General features: G+C 45.3%; 1 protein-coding gene and 1 long non-coding RNA gene across 3 annotated transcripts in view; one reads left to right on the top strand and one right to left on the bottom strand.

Moving 5' to 3' along the window:
• Ldlrad4 (low density lipoprotein receptor class A domain containing 4) overlaps positions 1-24,083 on the bottom strand; it is a 327,134-nt gene that overhangs the window by 140,283 nt on the left and 162,768 nt on the right. For both annotated transcript variants that reach the window (XM_031365959.1, XM_031365958.1), the window contains exon 4: positions 16,734-16,874. In XM_031365959.1, the coding sequence (XP_031221819.1) occupies positions 16,734-16,874 (141 nt within the window). The remainder of the gene's footprint in view (positions 1-16,733; positions 16,875-24,083) is intronic.
• LOC116087313 lies at positions 5,964-17,759 on the top strand. Its single transcript, XR_004117354.1, has 5 exons — positions 5,964-6,083; positions 6,859-7,013; positions 7,791-7,986; positions 16,215-16,345; positions 16,446-17,759. It is a non-coding gene; the product is annotated as an uncharacterized LOC116087313 (long non-coding RNA).

The raw sequence follows: 24,083 nt of genomic DNA, 5'->3' as shown, positions 1-24,083 counted from the left end.
ATATTTACACGTCCACTCACAAACACGAGCTCCTCAGCACTCCCCTCTGACCATAGTGTGGGCATCTGGAAACGAGTCACATCTGCCCCGCTTTGATGCCCACAGGCCAGTAACATTTGGGAACCGGCATTTCACAGGCCTGTCCCAGGTACAGTCTCCCACCAGCCCCTGGCTCTCCTTAGTGTCTGTTCTCTCTGGAAGCTCTCAGCCCTGTACACATGACGACAGGACCAGACGGACCCCGCTGTTGCTGATTTCTTTAACTGCGTGGGAGGGATATTGCAGGAGTCATGCAGCATCTGCTTGGTTGAACGATAAGTAAAATGAGTCAAGTACTTAGCACTTAAGTGTGGACCTAGCCTGTGCAGTTGTTGAGAGAGATGCTCATACACGTGCCAAGTTCTTCTGAAACTCATAACGGGTAACCAAGACATGGACCATCACACCTAGGTCTATCCTACAGTGGTGTTTCCCTCGGAGGCTGCCAGCTCATGGCAGTTTTAAATGAGTCCTCACGGTGCAGATCTGCACCTCGGGGAGAAGATGCCGCAGTAAGTATACAAGAAGTGGTTCCACTTTTCCATGCTAGATCCCATTCTCTCAGAGCCTAACTCAGGGTCTCTGCTTCCTGTAGTATCGGCCACCACCCAAGACATCATCCTTCTGCTCTCAAATGGCCCCTTCATTCATTCATTCATTCACATACCAAGAGTTTCTGATTTGTTACCACACACCACACCACCCTGGGCCCTGAAAGCATATCACCCTAGGACACAATGAACCCCAGAACAGGCCCCTGTGCATGCTGACTCATACCACACTCATCTTCTCATGGGACTTTCACCTTGATTCTTCTGAACTGTTTTCATATCATCTCCACAACAGGACTGTCTTTAAGTCCTTTTGAAAAGAAGGCATTTCTGAGAAGTGTTCTGGGGTCTTCCCTCTCTGATAACCTTCCTCGGTGTAGCTTTGTCTCTCCTTTCATGGAGTTCATACCTAGAGGCCATCGAGCTTCCCTACAAATCCCTGCCCTGTAGGAGAGGGTTTCTCCAGGGTCTGTCCTCCTCCTTCTTAAGGTATCTAATCCAGCGAGTTAGTGTGGAGGCTTCTACAGCATAAAATTACTAGCTTAAGAAATGGGAAGCACACCATTCTGTCTGAATATCTACACACACACATACACACACACAAAATACATACCAAATTCTGTGTTGAAATCCCAACCCTCAAGGCCGCGGTATTAGGAATTCAGGCCTGTGGAGGTTGATGAAGGCATGTGGAAAGACCCATCATGAATAGGAGTAAGATTTCTTGCAAAAGAAGTTACAGTGTTAGAGAGATGGCTTACTCCATGGGTATAGATGGTGCCCAAGGTAGAAAAGAGAACCAGCTCCCTCAAGTTATCCTCTACTACCATGTGCACCATATGCACACAACATACATGAAATGAACAGTGTAATAAAACAGAACTACAGCTGGATACGGTCACCCATCATACACACGGGAACAGGAGGACCAGCTTGGGGACACGGCAAATCCCTCTTTTAGAATTAAAAAAAATAAATAAAAAGAAAAGTAAAAGGCAGGGGTTAGAGTTCAGTGCTGCAGGGTTGGCTTAGCATGTGGGAAACCCTGAGTTCAATCTATTAAAAAAATGGAGGAAAGAAAAAACGATGAGAAAAAGCAAGTAGGGAGAAGGGAAGAGGAAGGAGAGGGGAATGGGAGGAGGGGAGGAGAGAGGGAGAGAGGAATTGAGGGAGAGAGGAAGAGGAAGAAGTAAAAAGGGAGGAGGGAGAGGAAGAGGGAAAGGGAGAGGGAGGGAGAGGGGGAGGGAGAGGGAGAAGGAGAGGGGGAGGGAGAGGGAGGGAGGGAGGGAGAGAGAGAGAGAGAGAGAGAGAGAGAGAGAGAGAGAGAGAGAGAGAGAGAGAGAGAGAGAGAGATCCTTCTGCCATGTAGGGACTCAACAAGGAGGTGAGACTGGGAAATATGTTGTCTTCAGGTGCTAAATCTGCCAGCACTTTGATTCTGGACTTCTGGGTTCCAGAACCGTGAGAACCCATTTCTGTCGTCTAAAGCCTCACAGTCAGGGATGGGGCAATGGCTCAGTCCGAGAAGCGCTTGCCTGGCAAGCATGAGGACCCAGGGTCAAGCCTGGAGCCTAGAGTTTTCAAAAGCAGATGGTGGATTTTGTAATCCTGGTGCTGAGAACACAGAGAAGATGGATCCCCTAGGACTCAGCAACCGGCCAGCCTGGCCTGTTTGGAGAGATCCAGGTCAGTGAGAGACCCTATCTCAAAACACAAGGTGGAGGCTGAAGAGATGTCTCAGCGTTTGGAGCACTTGATGCTCTTGCAGGAGTTCAGTTGCCTGCACCTGCATCAAGTGGCTCATAATCCTGTGACTCACATTCCAAAAGATCAGACAACCTTGCCTTCTGCAAGCACAAAGAATTAACTCTCTCTCTCTCTCTCTCTCTCTCTCTCTCTCTTTCTCACACACACACACACACACACAATCTCTCTCACACACACACATACACACATACACACACACACAATCTCTCTCTCTCTCTCTCTCTCACACACACACACACACACAGGGACATACACACATATTTAATACAGATTTTTAATTTTTTTTTAAAAGTGGACAGCACCTAAGAAATAACATCTGAGGTCCTCCAGGTCAGCAGGAGGGACCAGGAAGCACACCAGGAGAAGTTCTTGGCTGCGCTTCTCTCAGAGAAGTAAAGATCAGCTAAGACGCAAGACCCACAAGCATCGCAAAACTGGCTCTATAAGCAAGCCTAGCTCAGTCAACGGGCTGCCTGTCACACGTATACCCTCCAAACATCACGTGTCCTCCATAGGCCTTGCCTCAGTACGCGCATCTATCTCAGCTGACCTCACTCTGCCAATCAGCCTGAGTCTGCGGAAGCGGCAAAAAAAAAAAAAAAAAAAAATTGTAGCACACCACCAGAAGTTTTTTGGTGCATTTCTCTCTATGTAGTCCCAACAAATGCTGCTCAACTACGAAATGTAAGTGAAACCAACACGTGTGTCGTTAGCAAAGAATCTTTCATCACGGGCTTGTATTAGAGGAACATCCTTTCACCTGTGTCTGCTTTAGTGAAACATTCCTTCACGAGTCTGCCTTAGTCTTTACCTGTGTCCACTTCAGGAAAACGCTCCTTCACGTGTTTGCCCCAGCAAAACGCCGCCCAACTGACTTTCCAAAGAACCCTTACGTTTCAGTAACATCCCCAGTAGAGTCATATATGGCTCTACTTATATTCATATCAGATGCCCTTTCTAGAACAGATGTGTGTCTGTATGCAAGCATACTCTTTCAACGGGTTGGGTGGGGGCACCACTACATCCTATGGCCAAGGCGCACATCTGAACCCAGCATGGGCAGATGCTTATTATAGAAACAAGAGGCAGTGGGGGGTTGGGGGGGGGGAGAGCTACGGAGTACGGCTCCCTGTACAGGCAACAATGCAGTCAGTGGAAGTGCGCGCACGCGCGTGGCCTTACACCCACACATCTGACCTCACTGCCATGGACCTTAGCTACAGGTCATCTCATGGGTGAGAGAGTTTATGCGCTATGTGTGAAAGAATGCGGACAGCGGCAGGGGGGTAGGAAAAGAAGCCTTTCCAAGAGGTTCGAGAGGCTCTTGCACATTCTGGACAACTCTGCTGAAATTTCTGACAGGGGCCATCTGGGAACCAGGGCAGTCTTGTTCACTCCTGAGACCTGCAAGCTCCTGAAGCTTTACGATAGCTTTCTGTCCTCTCTAGTGATTGTCTACACTAAGACTATTTTCAGCTGCCGATTTCCTTTTGCTTTCTGTGAAGGTGGCGGCGGAGAACATAATCTTTTCCCTCCGCGAGTAAGCTCTTGGCACATAAAGGGAACATACAGAGAGAAATGGTCATTGCCAAATTTAGGCTGTTGTCTTTTCCCTCATTTAAAAGCCTTATGCTGTGTCTCCATTAAGACATGACTAAAATCTATCATTTCTGATGGCTAGCTGGGAGGTTCTACCTCCAGGGTGGCTCTCAGCTATGCATTGTATCAGTAATCACATGATACCTATGAATATCAGCTTCCACAAAGATGGCCTCTTACAAACTTTATTGTATTAGCATTGTACAGAATTTTCCAGGCAAAATTATGACCAAACACCACCAAATCAAATGGTGAGACACTCCCAAGCAAGCTGAGTGGACGCCCACCTGGGTAGGGACACCTAACCTTTACCCAGTGTAAGGTTTGCCCTACACTGTCTTTCCATCAACAGACTGCAGGACAGATACACACTGCCAGCACCATGTAAATGTCACTCCTGGCACAGGAAACAGTGACTTAAGAGAACCACGGCAGTGCTTTCTGGGCAAGCACAGCCAAGCATGGGGCTTACTCGGATTTTACCTTATTTTCTACAGCACAAAAGTAAAGCTGCCTTTGAAGGGACCCTGCTCTGGAAGGGTCTCAGGCATCCATAAAACAAGGCCAACCAGGTGAGTCTCTAAGCCCTTCCAAATTAAAAGCCAAAACACTGGAGAGTGAACAGTCAGTCTGGAGCACCAGTTTCCACCAGCGCGTACCAGGTTCTTCCACATACCTAACATCACAGGCCACCCAGTGGCTTACATTCGCTTTTGATCAAAGTTCATCTCTGCCGTTTTTTGGGGGGGGCCTGGGTCTGAATGCTCTATCATTCTGCCTTCTGTGACAGAGCACATTTTAAATTGATAACATTGCCGTACTACAACTGTCCTCTCATGACGTCCCTACTGCTTAATAACTGTCAAGTCTGCACTAAAATTGATCAGTAACAGGGGGCCTTTCTTCTTAACACCCCCTCCCTGTGTAACCTCTCACATCCAGTCCTCCTTGAGGAAGAGGGCTCTGCATTGATTTCCAGCTGACTGCCGGGAGAGCTTGCCCTGACTCTCCCTGTTACTTAAGCCAGCAGGCGTCTCACTGTGCGTCCTTAGAGACCAGCGCTTTGCTCAGGCAGAGAATGTCTAGACGGTATTCATGACCCATCTGTCTGGCAAGGCCCAGCGGATGGCAAACTCTATTAGAACTGAAACCATTTTTTTTTCCTCCTCCTCCTCCTCCTCCTCCTCCTCCTCCCATGTTCCCTTTGCAAAGCAGGAATCTGACCCTGGAAATTACAATCACTGTTGCAATTCTCAGAATAGCACATCGGACTTTCATTAACATCCACACTAGACTACTAAATATTTAAAGAAACAGATAAATTTCATCTGGAGGACAGCCCTGTACACACGAAAGCAGCAAGAGAAGCAAAATGTAAATCTAAGAGGTTGTTTTTATCTGAGTGAATTTTGTGTCACAGCAGGAGAGAGATGATGCCCAGCAGATTACGCATTCCCTCCCATTTCTCCTTTACCTTTGTTTGAATAGACTGCTGGGTTCTAGTCCCTGGAAGTTTCTAATTGATCTGAAAACTGTCTTGGAGAAACAAAGGTTTCGAACAAAAGTGGGTATGGAGTGGGCCTCACAGGCCAGTGTCTCTACACTTTGTGGCTCACCCCAACCCAACCCAACACACACACACACACGCACACGCACACACACACACACACATCAAGTACCTAGGTAGAAGTTTGTAACCAGTGGCAACCTACTGCAATTGGACCCAGCATCGTTCTTAATTCAGCCCAGAGACCCACACACCCTGGCCTTCCCCTTACTTTAAATCCATTCTTGGTTAACATTCACAAACACCTGTAATTCTTTTTCCATAGACTCATATTCTGTTTCTTAAGATGAAAGAGCGGACAGCGACCCCTGGCAAAGAACGCCCGCTGCTCTTAAGAGAACAGTCTCTGCTACTGGCCTTGATTGGAGGCCATCCACAGTTAAGCACTGAGTACACAGAATCTTCATAGCTCCCTTGGTAACCAGACTTGGATACGACGCAACAAGCCCAAAGACCCTGCCCCATGCTCTCCACGCTGGGCTCCGTTCCCCCGCTGGCACACTGAAGAAGGAGCATAGCATTGGAGCAAGGTCCAACACTGAAAGCACCTGCTTGGCAAGGTCAGCTTTAGGGGATAAGAATGACTGAGAAGACTTGGTCCAATAGGCTCTCTCTCATCTTCACAGCTTGGCTTCTACACGGAAGGTCGAGCAGAAAGGGAGCTGGCTTTCCTGGGTCACATAACAATACATGGATAGCCTGAATCCAGGACAGGTCAGCATAGCAAGGATTCCTAACAGGCTGCGGCTGCTGGGTTGATTTTTTCATTTTTTTATTTGAAATTCCAGTATGAAGCCAAGATAAATAAAAATCCATGTATTAATTAAACCTTATTATATAAATAGTTGTCCTTGGAGTCCTCCATTCTTTGGCCCTTCAGGATAGTAGACTGTTTGATCTCTGCCCCATAAATCCTGCAAATCCTTTAAGAACTAATTAGTAAATCCCTATCTTAGCTTTTTTGTTTTGTGTGTGTGTGTGTGTGTGTGTGTGTGTGTGTGTGTGTGTGTTTTAACACTGTCAAGAGGGAAAAAACACAGGCAAAAATAAAAACACAGCTGATTTCAATCTCCCAGCCGCCGCAGTGGGTTCTAGTTATGCGCCTGAAGCAATTATCTAATCTCTCCAAGCATGGCGTTCCTATGAATGCCTTCTAGGATTGTCTTAAGAGATATGAATGAGAGGACGTGAGCCTACAGCTGGCCCTCAGCAAATGGAGGATTCCTTGCTACTTCACTCCACCCCAGGGAAGCTTCGAGACCGTCCCAGAGCAGGTTGAATATTTGCCATGAGCCAGGCTTTACTCTAATTGACTGTTCTACACTATTTCATTAGATCCTCAAAACTTCCTCCTGAGAGAGAGAGATCAACATTATAATCCTCACTTCATAAAGGATGGACTCGACGTACAAGAAACTCCTCAGCTGCTTAAAGCCAGGGTCAATGACGGCGCTATAGTTGGTACTCAGAACCTAATGCTCTTTGCTGAGGTACTGCCGGGGTCCTGAGTCATTGTTTTCAGTGACTATTACACTGTGCCTATAGGAAAGGATTTTCTTTAAGAAATACACTGGCAGAAGAGAGGATCTGATGATAGACCCATCAGGAAACTGAGGCCGCAAACACTCATATACATATATGCTCATTCCACACGGATACTCTTGCCTTCATCCATTCATGCACACACAGACTCCCACATTCATACGCCATAGGCACAGTTGGATACATACTGCATAGAGACTTACACATGCAGATACTACACACACCATTTATAGATACACACACACATACATTCTTTCTTTATGACATTGAGAAACATCATACATTTTTTTCCCTGGGCATGAAATAGTTCTGTGTATATAAGCACTGACATATTTAAAAAATAAAGAAAGAAAGATTTGTCCCTCAAGGTTGGCTGGTTGAGGAGTATTCTCCTATTATAAAGCACAAATTCTACATTGTGAGTATAGAATATATAGAAGTACAATTCTTCTATATTTCCTAGAAGAAAATGCTGGCACCAGAGTAGGCCTATACTCTGGTTAATTTGGTATCTATAGTAACCAAATGCACATCTAAGGACAGATAACTTGGCAAGGCCGGACCAGATATCATCTTTGCTTTGTCTTATTATGTAGTTTTCCAAGACAGTATGGATGTTTTCAACCCCAGGCCCACCAGCTGTATACCACGCCACGCAAGCAACAGCCTTTTCTGACTCCAGTTTTTTAAAATAATTCATGTACTGACTCAGCAAATACTTCCAGGCCCATGCCCTCTACACCGCATATGCCACGGGGAATGCTGGATGAAGCTAGGGCTCCAACAGAAACCTCATAGGCCTGGCACTCTGAAGGCATCCACCAGTACATTGGGTAATAGCCTAAGGAAGATACTCTCCAAGAGTCAGTCAACATGTACAGCCAGCACTTGTGGAGACCCCAGCATCAAACATGCAAAGTGGTAAGCATAGCTCCTCCGTTCTAAGAATGTAATGCCCTTTAAGAACTGAACCCGCGAATGTATCAACAGATGCTACCTTAAAAGGGCACAACATGCTTACTCCAAATAGGAGAACATATTTCTGGTTACGGGGTAGGGTCAGAAAAGAGTGGCCCACTTGACTAACTCGTAGTCAATGCACTAAGTCAGACAACAGAAACACAAGGGCTGGTCTAGGGGTGAGGAAGAAATGTGTGGTCAGGTGCCAGACACACAGAGTCTGTGGGTCTTGTAAAGAGGCTTTATGAGTGGTTACAAGCATCAGTCTTGGCTGTCAACAAGGACAAGGGAATGGCCATAACCCTATGACATGGTCTGGGAAAACCTAGGGAAAGGGAGAGTGTGGGATAGCTAAGACTGACAGCTGTAAAACACAGAGGCTGTGATCCCAGGGAACAGAGAGCTTTAGGAGGAAGCTGAACAATTCTATCAACGGTGGAGAGAAGACTGGAAAGAAAGAGAGAAAGGAAGGAAGGAAGGAAGGAAGGAAGGAAGGAAAGAAGGGAGAGAGAGGGAGGGAGGGAGGGAGACAGGGAAGAAGGAAAGGAGGAAGGGGGAAGGAAGGAAGGAAGGAAGGAAGGAAGGAAGGAAGGAAGGAAGGAAGGAAGGAAGGAAGGAAAGAAGGAAAGAAAGGAGGGGAAGGGGAGGAAGGGAGGAAGGAAAGAAGAAAGGAGGGAGGGAGGGAGGAAGGAGGGAAGGAAAGAAGGAAGGAAGGAAAGGAAGGAAGGAAGAGAGAGAGAGAGAAAGAAAGAAAGAAAGAAGGAAGGAAGGAAGGAAGGAAGGAAGAGAGCTGTCTACTGGGTTTGGCAACAAGCAGGATTCCAGCAGCAGCAGCTATGAGAGAGCTGTGGTCACAGGGCAAGTGATCCAGGAAGTGAGTGGCAGCCAGGAGACTGGAGATGAGCAATGAAAACTGAAGCAGGGGGTCTGAATAGGAGACTTGCAGAGACATACAGTGGTCCTGGGAGCCTGTGCAGGACAGAGGCAGGGCCGAGCTCACCCACAATGAGGCAGCCATGGGCCTCTGGGGAGAACCTGGAGAAGTGGGTACAGGGTCTGCCAGGTAGGCCCAGCAGAAGGCAGTGAGCTCAGAACCAACAGGCTCTAAGGAAACACAAATACTGTAAATGTGAAGTTGCATGGCAGGTGGTGGGAGACGGTGAGGATGTAAGATCTGGGAGTTGGCTCCTAAGGTGGAGTAGAAAGGGAGACTGTAAAAGCTGAATGTGTGCAGCTGTTTTAACTGTTTGAAAATATCATCGGTTGTAACTGAACAACAGAGAAATTGTTCATACTTAAACTAATCCATCCAGTGTGACATATACCTCAGAGTGACTGATCATATTGTTGATAGGGGCTTCTCTTCATAGGTAATTAACCAGAGAAAACTACAGAAATCGTTTGTGGTTGTTTTGAAGCCAAAGGCAGCACATACAGACAACCAGACACAACAAGCCTGCTGAGGAGACAACTGACCCCTAGGAAGCAGTTTTACATATGCAAACAACACGCACAACTGACTCTGCAGATCTGCTCAGCAGAACTAGGGAAACCACAGGAATGGAAAGGAGCAGACAAACATATTCAGGGATACCGTGGAGAAACAGAAAAATCCAGCTTGTGAAGTGTACAAAACAAACAATCCAGACTATGAGAAGGCACAACTAGAGAGGGTAGGGAGAGAAGGAAAGGAAATCTACTGAGTGAGGAAGTTCACAGAGCATCACTGCCACACACCACCACACAACCACACACACCACCACACATACCACCACAGCCATACAACACTGCACACACAACACCACAACCACACAACACCACACATACAACATCACACACATAACACCACACAACACCACAACCATACAACACCACAACCACACAACACCACACATACAACACCACACACCACCACAACCACACACCACCATCACACACACCACCACATAACTACACACACCACACTCCCCACCACACACACCACCACACACACCACCACAACCACACAACACCACACACACCACCACAACCACACAACACCACACACACAACGCCACACACACCACCACACTCACCACCACACGCACAACACCACATAACCACACACACCACACTCACCACCACACACTCACCACTACACACTCAACACCACACACACTACCACATTTGAGCTTTGGATCCTAACTCAAACAAACTGTATAAAGGACAAACTAAAACACCCAATTTGAAAGTAAAAGGCTGCCAGAGTTTGTGCACTAGGAAAAGGAAGAGAACCATCAGGAAGGGAGGCAGGGAGATGGGGAGGTGGGAAGATGGGGAGGCAGGGAGATGGGGAGGCAGGGAGATGGGGAAGCAGGGAGATGGGGAGGCAGGGAGATGGGGAAGCAGAGGCAGGTGCAAGGATCAACAAGCACACTGCATGTATGAAACGGCCATCGCTGTGAAACCCATCACTTTGCAATGCTAACAAAACTATGAAGAGAACAGAAACCCAGATGCAAATGAGACACCAGTACACACTCCATTGGAATATTTGGTGATATGGAGAATTGTTTTTAATGTTACTTCAATAATTATAGAAAAATAGATAGGTCTAGCAGCTGTAAGCCCTGGTTGTAGAAGGTTTTCTGTGGAGTTTAAAGTTCTCATGAACAAAGATACCTGAATGCTTGAGGTACATTAGGTGGTAGTTTCTGTTTGGTGCCTAAAGACACCGTCTTTGGGAGAATCGTGAGGAGGGGGAGAAAGCTGATTTGGGAAGGAAAGCAGTTGGCTCAGGTTCCAACTGACCTGGGGCTGAGGGTGCTTTCAAGAAGAGGTCTAGAAGTTGAAATGCTAGCTTAATTGGGAACCCTTGGCTTTGGTTCATTTGATTGTGAAGTCGGTTTTACCAGGGCACCTATGGGGAGGGAAGCGGCTCATGGCTCCCGCCTCTGGTTGAAGACGTGGTTCTGTGACCCCCACTTTCCCCTGAGTCGGACGGATCCTTCCGGTTAATTGGCAATTCCACTGGAGTTGAAAGTGAGAAATCCTTCCTGTTGGCAGCTGGTACTCTTCAACTCAGGGCTTCTGGGAAGGTCAGTGGCACAGATCCCTCAGAAGTGACTGCTTAAGAGGAGATGTGAAGTCTTTCTAAGCTGTGTAGTTGTAGTCGGTAATGTCTAGAAGGCTGGAGGAGCTCAGTTCTCCCTGCTCCCACCCCCACTGAGCTGCTGTGACAGTCCAGTGCACCAGGAAACTTCCAGAAGAACAGGAACACTGAAGTGGCACGTGGCTGGTTTGCCCGCGGAGAGCGTAGTACACCGATACCAGCCCACTTCAGGCGCCTCTGGAACATAGCAGACCATATGCCGAAGACCTATATAGCATCACATGCTGGCTTGTCTCTGGCCCCAGCCCAGTTTCCAACTCTATCTCCCAATGCACCTCCCCCAGCCACTATAGGGCCACCTTCTTGGGTCAGGCTGCCTTGTTCCTGTCCAGGAAGGCACCACCCTCACTGCTATCCCATGTTCCTGCTGGTCGAAGCCCAGACTGTCTCCTTCCCTAATCATTCAGAACACTTCCCTCCCGAAGCCACTAAATGATTAGTGCAAGCAGACCGATTCTGTCTTCACTTCTACACCACACACAATGGACCGATCATCCATCACTTCCGATGTTCGTTTGTAGTTATCTTTCTCTGTGTTTTCCTTCTGACTCTCAGTACTAATGACAGCAGGATCTGCTTTCTTCATTCTGCTGTAATGGCTAGTACGATGGTCAGAGAAGACGCTTAACTAATCTTATCTGTATATTGACTGCTCAGGAGTACTACAATATTTCGATATAATAGCTGAAAGTAAAGAAAATGGAAAAAGCCGAGCGTTCGGTCAGTCAGCATATTCTCTCCTCCCTTGAAAGGTGCATCTGGAAACTCTCCCTTGAGATAATCGATGCTAGTCTGACCTCCCACAACAGTGGGAAACTCTATGGTTTCCCAGCAAAATAAACGAGTCTCAGTTGATGGGAACCTGGTCACGGTCATCTGAGTACAGAGGAGAGAGGCAGACGAAACCAGACATGCCTGGTTCTAGGTGCCGAAACCTATACTGAAAGGAAAAGCGACCGAAAGGTGGTAGAGAGGCTATTCATATGGCTGACCACAAGCAACAGTGGGATTTTCTGTCTAACCTTAATCCCTGCTAAACATTATCAAATGAGAAAACAGAGGTATCTGAGCTATCCGGACACTGGTGAGTACCTGAAGCCAAGAGCAGAGACAAAAAACTGATTTAGTTCATCTGGCTACCCAGAAGGTCCCACTGTGCTTCTTCACTTTAAGTATGAAATATAAGAATATTCAACATTTTCCTTAAGGGAACAGAGCAGGTCAAATGAGCCAACTAAATAGTTTCAGAGGTAAGAGCTACTAGGTTTGTTTTGTTGTTGGGTTTGTTTTGTGCATGTGCATGTATGTGAGTATGTGTGCACGTGTGTGTGTGTGTGTGTGTGTGTGTGTGTGTGTGCCTGCAAGGGCATATGTGCACATGTGTATATGATCATGTGGCATGCACCACACAGGACAAGAATTCCTGCCATACTTTAATTTCTTCAAGATGGGAAAGATGGTAAAATTTATTTATGGAGTTAGCCCTCCGCAAAAGGCACATCGTCCATCTGCTGGAAATGCACCAGAGATGACCCAGTAAAAGGTGTGAGCCACCCATTGAAATCTCACAAACAGAGACTCTAGGACACAGAACACACATGTCGGTAGAAGTCAATTCTTATTTGCTTTGAGTTCTCTTTGAGTAAGATACAACCGGTTGGGGGGGATGCATCTATCCATCCATCCCTTATTAGATTGCCCTCTCAGGTTGACTGAAGAAAGAACAGAAGCCGCTACAACCTCTCTAGAAATACCTAATCCCAAAGGATAGACCAGCCAGCAACAAGGTCAGGGGGCGTGTTCCCTACAGGACAAATGCCATTCCCCCTTTGGTGCTTCAGGAAAGTAGCATATAGGTAGTCCCCCGCCAGTCCCCAGGCACCTTCAGCTGGCACAGTCCCTGGGGAATCTTTCTAAGGAGACAAAGTGAGCCGGAAACACTGATTTCTGGGGTGTGCTCATTCTTGGACACCTAGAAACATATTACATATTACATATGTGATCACACTGAAGACAAATCATATATAGCTATGGTGATTCAGTTCCCCAAGGGATGGATGCTTTGAGGAAGAGGAAGAGAAACAGGGGCAGAGGGGAGAGAGGATGAAGAGGGAGAAAGGAGGGAAAGAATGGGGAAGGGAGGAGATGACAACGCAATTATGTAGTTCACACTTTCCATATCTTCCATTCAATCTGTTTGCAATCTTACACAGCAGAAATTATGCCCGTTTCATAAATACTTGAATCTAGGTCTTACAGGGATTTAGTCACGTCCTTATGCAAAAGCAACCTGCCTAGCCACTAAGAAAATCCTAGGACCAGGTTCTTCATCCCCCAGTCTATCTTGGAACAAGTTCATATTCACCAAGCTCTTAAGCCTTGGAAGGTTTGAAGTGGCTTCCTCGGATTGCCTGTTTCCCCTGTAGTGCACACAACAGCCATTCTTGCATCCTAATTGTCCAAATGTGGGCTCTGGGGCACAGGTAAACCTGATGGCTGCTAAGAAAGCTGTTACCGGGACTCCACTCCAGCAGTCTAGTTTGAAACAAGGACACTTATTCAAAGCACATTCAACCAGGCGTGGTGATACAGGCCTGTAATCCCAGCGACTTGGGGGGTTGAGGCTGCATAACTCAAGATTGCCTGTTCAACCCGATTAAAGGCCCTCATAGGAAGCTTGGTAGCAAGACTGTGTCTCAGAACAAAAGAGGACTGGGTATGTTGCTCAGTAGTGAAGTGCTTGTCTGGAATGTATAAGGTCCTAGAGTTCGATTCCCAGTACAGTAGATAAAAATGAAGGAGGGGAAAAAATTTATAATTTTGATGTGGGGCTCAAAAATAGTTTTCCAGGTTCATGTAAAAGGCTTCTGATGGTCCTCAGTGCTCTTAGTCTTCAGGCATGTGCCTGTTTCAGGGAGATAGTCCCCACCCAGTTCCCAATCTCTCTTTCCCTCTAACACACTTGGCCCCATGTCCTCCTCCCTTTGCCAGCTGACAAATGTATCAGACTATCCACAAGCAGGAGAGAGGCTGGACAACTCCGTACAGCCAGCTGCATTATACAAATACTATCAAACATAATCTAAGGAAAACTAGAGTCCAGTGCTGAGGGAAGTACAGAACCCACCCTAACCTCTGATAAGTGTCTTCTCAGTATATAAAGACAGAGTCTGAAAAGCAGTTGAGATAAAGAAATTCGGGAGCTGAAGAGGTGGCTCAGTGGGTCAAGGGCATACTGCACAAGCAGGACCTGATTTGGGAATCCCAGCATTCACGTAAAAGACAGATGTGACTGTTCAACATCTGTAACCCCCCAGGTGGTCAGGGGTGGAGATATGCAGAACTCAGGGGCTCACTAACCAGCCAATATAACCAACATGGCAGGCTTGAGGTTCAGGGAAAGACACTGAGAAAAAATGAGTTGGAGAAGAAATTGAAGAAGTCAGCCAGTATCAACCACAGGCCTCCACACCTGCCTGTATGGATAAGCATACCCACTCTCACATAGGCAAACACAAACACGACAAGTAACCATTTACTTGGTTTTGTTTTTTTGGGGGGGTTCTTAAGATTTATTTATTCCATATATAAATGAGTACACTGTAGCTGTCTTCAGACACACCAGAAGATGGCATCAGATCCCATTACAGATGGTTGTGAGTCACCATGTAGTTGCTGGGAATTGAACTCAGGACCTCTGGAAGAGCAGTTGGTGCTCTTAACCACTGAGCTATCTCTCCAGCCCAACCACTGTGTTTTAAACTGAAGTCAAGTTCAAAATGATAATGCAAACAAACAAACAAAAATCTTGAGAAAACAAACACCTGAGACTCCTAATTTGGCAAGCACAGTCGGCTTAAAACTCACCAGCGCAGAGTTATTTTTACATTAGGGCCATAGTTTTTCTCCTAAAGTATTATAATGTGGTAGAGATAAAGAAAAATGTATATAGTTTTTGTTTTCTTAAACCCTCTTCAAATTTACAGTAACTGAGCTTTGCAGTCTAAGTCCCACACAAGATTTTAATTTAAGAAAGATTTATTTTGTGTACATGACTGTTTGGGCATTCTACATACATGCCTGGTGTCCATGGAAGTCAGAAGAGGACATCGGAACCCCTGAAACTGGAGTTCAAGATAATTGTGATCTGCCATGGGTGCTGGGAAGAGCAGAAGTCCTCTGCAAGAACTTGCTAATGTTCTAAACCTCTAGAGCCATTGCCCCAGCTCCCCAAAGTTAGTTTTTGCCAAACCTAACGCCTCCAAATGATAACAGTATACTTACGAAGAGAGGCTGAGTATATCCTGAAATGACTGACCTCAGTAAGGGGACCCCCACGAAAAGGATTATACCTCTTAGTCTCACATCACCGTAACAAGTACTTTAGAATGAACAACCAAAGGACAGACAGATTTATTCCAGATCAGCTTTCAGAGGTTTAAATCCATGGGCAACTGGCTCCACTGCCTTTGAGGCTGTGCCACAGCAGACATCCTATTGGAGGGCAAAACTGTAGACCAAAAGCGCTCACATCAATGGCAGCAGGAAAGCCAAGGAAGCTGGGCACGCTAGCTCACATCTGTAAGTTAGACGGACACATAGGATCTTGAGGCAGGAGGACTGCTGTGAGTTTGAGGCCAGCCAGGGCTACATAGTAGAAACCTGTCTCAAAACAATAACTTACAAGAAACCAAGAAAAAAAGAGGAGGAGCCAGGATCCCAACATCCCCTTGAGAATGGCAGGACACCCCTAAAGAGGTTCCATGCCTATAAGTTTACTATCTTACAACAGTACTGTGTATGAGCTGGAGACCAAGCCTCGAGTGTCAAACCTGGGTCTTGGGGAAGCACTTCGGGAAGTCTGAGCATAGCAAGGACAGCATCCAACCCTTCTCCTTAGGTAGGCAGATATGAAAGGAGCCTCACCCTCAACCCGCTTCATCTGGTTCCCAGAAAAGCAGAGAATGATACATTACCCTTTCTAACAGAACTGAGTAGTGTTTCTAACGGCATTTTCCCTCTCCCCTTGTCATAATAGCCATGGGACCCGAAAGCAATGAATTTCAGATTCTCAAGTTCAAGACAACTTTCCAAGTTTCTGCTCTGGGGAAGCCTACTCAGAAATACCTGACCCATGTTGTATTCCCGTTTGGTATTTAATAGCAAAAGGTATGAGCAGAAACCTTTGAAAGTCACATGTAAATATGTCTATGTTTGTGGATTAAGTATGGACCTGTCTTCACTTATTTCAAATTATTTCTGAACTTAGACATTCAAAAAGGTCTCTAGAGCTGTGTGAAGAACACAGACGAATGTACGGCTTCTTGGAATCGGCTAGAGCCTCTCGAATCAACAGCAAAGACCTGCTACAAACCAAGGCTCTGGTGCCCACCTGCAAGAACACGCTGAGCTCTCCTATCCTCTATCCTAAAAGCACACCTTGGTGAAAATACACGTCTCTTTCCTTAGCCAGAATGCATGACATGCCCACCTCCCGTGGGCTCCGGAACACCATCGGACACACTGCCACAAGGGTGAGTGAGTCGGAGGGACTTACAGTTGAAGATGCCTGGCGGTGGATGCTCAGTCACCAGGAGGCAGTTCTCTTCGTCGCTGTTGTCCCCACAGTCGTTCTGTTGGTTACAGACCAGAGAACCAAGATACAAGCATTTACCGCTGGTGCAGGTGAATTTGCACTCTGGAAAAGCACAAGACATGAGGCGGTCAGTGCTCGCTCCTGCCACTGCCCCGTCCCCCTCCACACACACACACACACCTCCCAGGGGCATGTCATGATGATTTGAGAACTGAGATTATCTGGAGGTCCCAGGAAACTGATCTCAGAAGGGCCATCTAGACGAGGCCGGTCTTGCTTCGCCATGTGGCACTCTGAGGCCTGCCCGGGGCACAGCACTACCCACAAATGAGTACACAGTTGCTCTCTTCCTTCCATTGCTTGCCCTCCCTATGAGAGTCATTCTGCTTCAAACCAACCTTGACAGCTTCCCACACCCTGACAGGGTATATATGATAAAATCTATATTTTATAATGCAGGACAAGACATGGTATTCTACTTCCTATGAAGCGTGTGTGTAGAAGGCCACACTGACAGATTATAAAATAATATAGAGCCCACCCCCACATCCCTGTGGGTTGTACTGAACACAGGATATCTGAGCTGTGCAAATCTATATTTGGAAAATGAAATTTACTGAAACGGGACTTTAAAATAAAACTCCCAACTTAAACAATTGTAAGCAATTAAAGGGGATTTTTAATTCAAAGAGATTTAAGCAGCTAAAAGAGAGATTATACAACAAAACACAATCCGTTGTATAAACACTGATGGATAGCACCTTGGACTTTAGGTACACATAGAAATTAAGAGGCATCACATCACACAGGGTACATGGCCAATAGAAGAGCTTCAAGAAGTGTCATGGGTTCCAGCAATGGCAACTCTCACAGCTATCTCAGCTGCCAAGGCCTCTTCCTGTCTCAAATGAGAGCGGTAGACCTGGGTCAAGTGTCAAGCCATTTCAACTCCAACTTTCCATTAAAATAAAATTCCAAATAAAAGGCTGTGCATAGCCCACCAATGTCTTCCCGGCTCTGCTAATCACGAATAGAGTTTCACTAGCTGAGACCATCTGAGACAACAGCTACAATCTGAGAGAAAATATTGCCTGTTGCAAAGAACAGAAGTCAAATCATTTTTGTGAGCCTTTATGAGAGGGGCACAATAAGTTTTTCCATTTGGTCATAATCTGAGAGGAAATCAGAAAAGAACACTCGCCCCCCGATCATATGTAAAAGAACAGGGGAACGGGGTCCAAGTGCATTCATTCCACAAGCTTTTAGTTGGCCACACCACCTAAGTCAGAAACTCTGTGTGCTGAATGCGATCGGGTTCCATGGTACAGATGTGGCTAGAGCTAAACTGTATCATCCCACACGGTGCAAATATTAAAATCCAGATGTTTAAAATCTCATTTATGAAGTGACAACTTTTAACTTAATGGAAAAAAGGAAATGTCAAGGAAAGAATTTATCTTCCTTTCCAAAAGAAATATTGGACTTCAGATGAATGCCAAGCATGAAAAGAACATTAGCCAAACACAAGTGCTCTAGGGTTACCGAAATGGCCAACCGCTAACGGGAGACGCTGCCATTGTTCTAGTTTAAAAGGCCCTAAGGCCAGACCACCATCTTCAAGTTCACGTGGAGCCTTACAATGGTGGGCGAGAGAATATAACAGCCTGAGGTCCACTCACTTGCTCCTATGACCAGTACTCAATGATTTGCAGACAGAGGCATGGATACATGGAGTTGGCACTCTAGACAGGGTGGTGCACACCTACCATCTAAGCACTTGGGAGAGTGACGCACAAGGATTTTGAGTCTAAAGCTAGTCTTGGCTACATAATTAGAATCTGCCCCAGATAGATGGATGGATGGATGGATGGATGGATGGATGGATGGATAGATGGATGGATGGATGGATGGAGAGATGGATAGATAGATAGATAGATAGATAGATAGATAGATAGATAGATAGATAGATAGATAGATGATAGATAGATGACAGATGGATGGATAGATAGATAGATAGATAGATAGATAGATAGATAGATAGATGATAGGTAGGTAGGTAGATAGACAATAGGTAGGTAGGTATATAGATAGACAGACAGACAGACAGACATATAGATAGGAGGAAACTAGCTGCTATAAAATTTACAGCAAGAATTCTCAAAAAGAATGTAAAGGGTTGGAGTTGGGGACATGGTTCAGTGGGTAAAATGTTTGCTGCACCTGCTACAACGTGTGACCACCGGAGTTTGGATCCTTGTAACCATGTACAAGTACCATGTACCTGAAGTACCAACAAGGGAGAGGCAGACCCTTGCCTCCTTGCTGACCAGAGAGCCTGATCAATCAGCAAGCTTCAGGTTCAATGAGAGAGTCCATCTCAAAATAATTAATGATGATGATAATAATAATGTAGAAGGTTCAAGGAAGACATGGAATGTTGGCCTCAGACCTCCACACATGCAGGCACATGTACAGGTAGACTGCTACACAGAAGTGGGAGTATACATACATGCACACAAATATACACACATACACATGCACACAAACACAAATGCGCGCACACCAAATAACACAGAAACGTGAACTGATTTTTCTTCTAACTCCAAGGCCACACATTTTCTTCCTTGCATCCTTTGTTGGACTAGCCAGTCTGTAACAGCTACTCAGTGAATACCAGATGTGTTTGACAACTGAAGAATAGAGCCTCTGAGCCCCACGAGAAGCCCTTATGTGGGACATCCTGGTTGTTAGGCTGCTGGCAGAAGGAGTCTAACACCCACAAAGAGTGCCAGGCCTCCCACCAACACTATCACAGCCTCCTCAGATCCCCATTTACTTCAGTCTCCCTCTATTCCAGGCTGTCTCTGTCTCAAGGTGTGCTTTCTTCTGAATGTGTGGGACTCACCGATGATGAATGTAGCTACCCTATATAAACTGTCAAAACAGCTTGTTTTCTTAGGTAAGCCTTAGGTAAGCCTTAGGAAGGGCGTGTGCTATACTTGCTTGGCCAGCTCTCCCTTACTAGATAATAGCAACCCCTCAGCTCTCACATTCACATAAACCCAGACTTCTCCGTGATGTTCTTTAGTCAAACATCAAACTAAAAGTCTATCACATGACCACTTGAATCAAAATGAATAGATATCTGAATTCATTAGCTCTTTGTGTGTTGTAGGAAAATACTTTAAATATATACTATAAAGCAATTAAGTATTAAACTTTCATGGGAAAGCTGGGGTGAAATTTCAGAGCTAGGCAGAGCATTTGTTGAGGTGGGCAAGTCCAGCATTGATAGAGGCCAGCTTCCAACATGGCCCACACTCTCCTTTGAAGGCCATTCCCACTACACTTCCCTACCCCAAACCTCACATACTTTGACCCCTCTAACAAATAGGGAACTGTGATATTCCAAATACATTAACAACCCTAAGAGAAGACTCTCACTCCAGCTGCGCATTGGAATCCACAAGCATCTCTCAAAACTACTGATACCTGTGTGCTAGTCCAGGCTACTGCTCACACTGGCTTGAAGTGTAGCCTAAATAGCGTGTGTTTTTAGAGTTTCATGGAGCGATTCTGTAGATAATGTAATTCTGGCCCCCCAAGAAGTGGGCAACTCACATGAAGCCCTCTCTTTGGCTAAGAATATTTTACTAAAATATTTAATGATATTTTGTTATTTTTTAAGTACTTAAATCTACAAGAATTTACTTAGTACAAGAACTACTTAGGTAATTCTAGGATACAGTGCCCAGTCTCTTTTCTGACAGTAGGATCCATGAGGCTGAAGAAGTACAGGAACCAATGCATTTTAGTTCCCTAACCACATTCACACATCAGAACTAAGCTATATTTTCAAAGGAATAAAACTCAAACCAAATAAAGAAGACAGACTGTAGCTGCTTGTGTTACAAATGCTAATTATGTTTCCCCCCACCAAAAAAAAAAAAACCCTATTTGTATGAGAGGGTCTGCACACAGCTTCTGGGAACCTGCCCCAATTGGTTCTGATTGTAAATAAAGATGCCAATAGCCAACGGCTGGGGCGGGGGGACAGACAGAGGTGGGATTTTAGGAGTTAGGAGTTAGGCTTGAGACCAGGAAGAGGAAAAGGAGGGGGTCATGCTTTAGGTGAGTGTGGAGAGAGGAGAGACAGAGAGGCCGCCATGAGTTAAGGAGAGTGCCCTGGGCTCTGGGCCTAGAAAGCTTGGCCCAGAGGGCTGCACAAATGGGTCTGGAATGGCCAAGATGGAACACAGAAGTTAGTAAGTAGAATCATCGACAGAAGGTAGATTCTAGAAACACGGAGGTTAGTCTAGCTATTGTGGTGCATAGGGCCTTTATTAAAATATAAAGGCCATGTGTGTGTGTCTTTCCTTCAGGAACATAAACCACGGAATCAGGAAGTAACCTGCAACAGCAGGACTTATTAATTCATTTATTAATTCAACAGTAGACAGAGTACTTTCTAATGTACCATTTTGCCTATTCTTTCTGGACCTTGTTGAGTATTCCTACCAATTTATAGTTTAGAGAAACAAATGATTATTAAACATTAGAAACATTTGGATGAGAAAGCCACGGTGATTTCATAGGTACCATGCAAAATGAACTCAGAAGCCAGTGTTAAAAATCAATTATGAGCCGGGCGGTGGTGGTGCACGCCTTTAATCCCAGCACTTGGGAGGCAGCGGCAGGCAGATTTCTGAGTTCAAGGCAGCCTGGTCTACAGAGTGAGTTCCAGGGTTACACAGAGAAACCCTGTTTCGAAAAACAAAAAAACAAAACAAACAAACAAAAAAACCAAAAAACAAAAAATAACTTAGTGTTTTATGTGAATTCCAAAATACTGGGGAAAAAATTAGCTTTTTTTTTTTTTTAAACAACAGGATCAGAAGCCTAAGAATGTGAGCATTCTAAACTCGAATGCAGAACAGTGGAAAAAGTCTGCTTTGCAGGTCTAAATTTAATCCATTTGGTAGAGTCAACATTTTAGTAGTTAAAAGGCAACAAGAAGCTGTTCTTAATTTTTTCTCACACTCATTTAAAGCCTCGTTTTCACAGATGGATTCCCAATCACAAAACAAGGACCTATACACAGCATTAGCTCTCAGCTGTAAAGTTGGCCTTCTCCGTGAACTGGCAGAGAAATCTGTGTGAGCCACTCCTGTTAAAATTCATACAGCAACGCTGACTCATGGGCTTCACGCACCTACCATTCACAGACCTGCAAACAGTGATTCTGGCTACCCTGTTCTGACATCAAAGCCTGTAACATGTGAGGAAGGGGGTCTCACACTGGGAGGAACAAAGAGGCCACATGGCTGTTAGCAAAGCGCAAGAACTGATAGGTTCCTGGGCTGGCAAGATGGTTAGGCAGGTTGAAGCGCTAGCTGCCAGGCCTGATGCCTTTAAGACCCCATACCCAGGTGGAAGAAAAAACTGATTTCAGCAAGATGTCTTTTGCCTTACACAATCGAGAGAGAGAGAGACAGAGAGAGAGAGAGATACAAAACTTAAAATAGTTAATAAGGCCCTAAAATTAAAAATGAATAAGTTTACCATAACCAGTGAATGCTTACAGCTCTCACTACAGAAATCCAAATACCTTATGGACTTCAATATAAATCTATACTGCCTATTCTCCTGCAAGGTGGATAATTTCCTATAATAAAAATAGAGTTCAACAATTAAAGCAAATGATGAGTAAAAGAAAAACAAACCAAAATACAAGGAACAGAAAGAAGATAGATAACCCTTAGAGCACAGGCATCCCAGGACACGGTCACGAGAGCACAGGCATCCCAGGACACCGTCACAAACCCTAGCCCACCCCTAGCAGGAAGCAGTCCAATTAATGAGAAACAGCTTTTCTTCTATTTCTACTACTTCAGAGGACCTGCCCCTCACTTTATTAAAGGGAGCTGTAGGTGAACATGGAGATGATCTTACATACTCATTTTATCAAATGAGGCTGGCCATATCATTACTTCCTAGGCCAGCCCTTCAGTGGGGCTGGAGTGTTGGAGTGCTCACTACGTAGGAAGGCAAAAGAGCAACTCCCCACTCTCCCCTCAGTGATGACTTTAGCTGAATGAATTTGAAGATAAAGCTTTGAGAGTCTTGAGAAATGAGAAGGTATTCATCCCTAGGGCAAAGCTTTTTAACTGCCAGCTCTCTGTAGCATGTGAAGAGCAAGGATGATCACACACACATGCACACACACACATAAATGCATACACAAATGCACACACACACACGCTGCTGTGAGATGTTTAATACAAAGTATGCTTGCACACACATACACAGCTGTGAATGTTTTAACACAAGGTACGCTTGCGGAGAAACATGGGTGAGGTCTAACATGCAGGGTCCTATCAGCAGTCGCCTCTCTGGCAACACAAAAGAAAATAAAATAGAAGTTCCCACCCCTCGGCAATCCCTCCATCCTGCCAGTGTACTCTGCCAGCTTACACCACAAAGACCGAGGTCCTCAAAGGCAGGCTTCAAAGGGGAGAACTTAATTCCCTCTGTGCTTGTATAATAAATTAAGTTGTCCCACAAACATTTAATAAAAGTCCTATCGTTTAGCACTACTGATGTCACAGAACCCTTTGGGAAGATGAATTTAATACATTGCCCATTTGGTGAGATTGGCAACAAAGCCTTACAGAGGAGAAAAAAAAAACACTCTAAAAGAGGGGAAAACCCCTCAAACTATTTTACAATATGGACAATCATTTCCATTATGATATTGAAAAGGCATCTAAAATATCTGAGAAGGTTAAGTGAAAGACACACAATGTGCTGGCCCTCGAAGGTCAAAGTCTCAGGATTTAGGCACCTAGCCCTGCAACTGCCTTTCAGCAGAAAACAAAACCAAACCAAACAACAACAACAACCCCACATGCAACTCTCCACCAAATACCATCGGTCATTAAGTCACTAACAGTCCCTTATGATTCAACATAGCACGGGACACTTTCCACATCCCAAACGAAAGAATGAATGAAGTTATTTCTGTACTTTTGTGTACATGAGGTGTGAGGAAATTTTCCTACTGACTTTTTATACAGAGTAGTACATAGTTCCAAAAGTCAGTAGGTAATTATGAGTTGTCAGCTCTATGCTTTCGGTAACAAGAAGGTACACCAGTATCTATAGGGAACACAGGGAAATGGCTTAAAAGTATGTGTCTGCCGCGTGAGCCTGAGTCACCATGTCTGGGTGCTGAGTCAGAGCTGGCTTTGCAGTTTCCTGAGACTCCTATGGCATTAGAATTAGGAGAAACAAATTACCATTTTGGGTTAG

The sequence above is a fragment of the Mastomys coucha genome, unplaced genomic scaffold (assembly GCF_008632895.1).
Source record: "Mastomys coucha isolate ucsf_1 unplaced genomic scaffold, UCSF_Mcou_1 pScaffold13, whole genome shotgun sequence".
Classification (NCBI taxonomy): Eukaryota; Metazoa; Chordata; class Mammalia; order Rodentia; family Muridae; genus Mastomys; species Mastomys coucha.
Note: the sequence above shows the minus strand (reverse complement) of the source record. Positions and strands in the feature narration are given on the sequence as shown.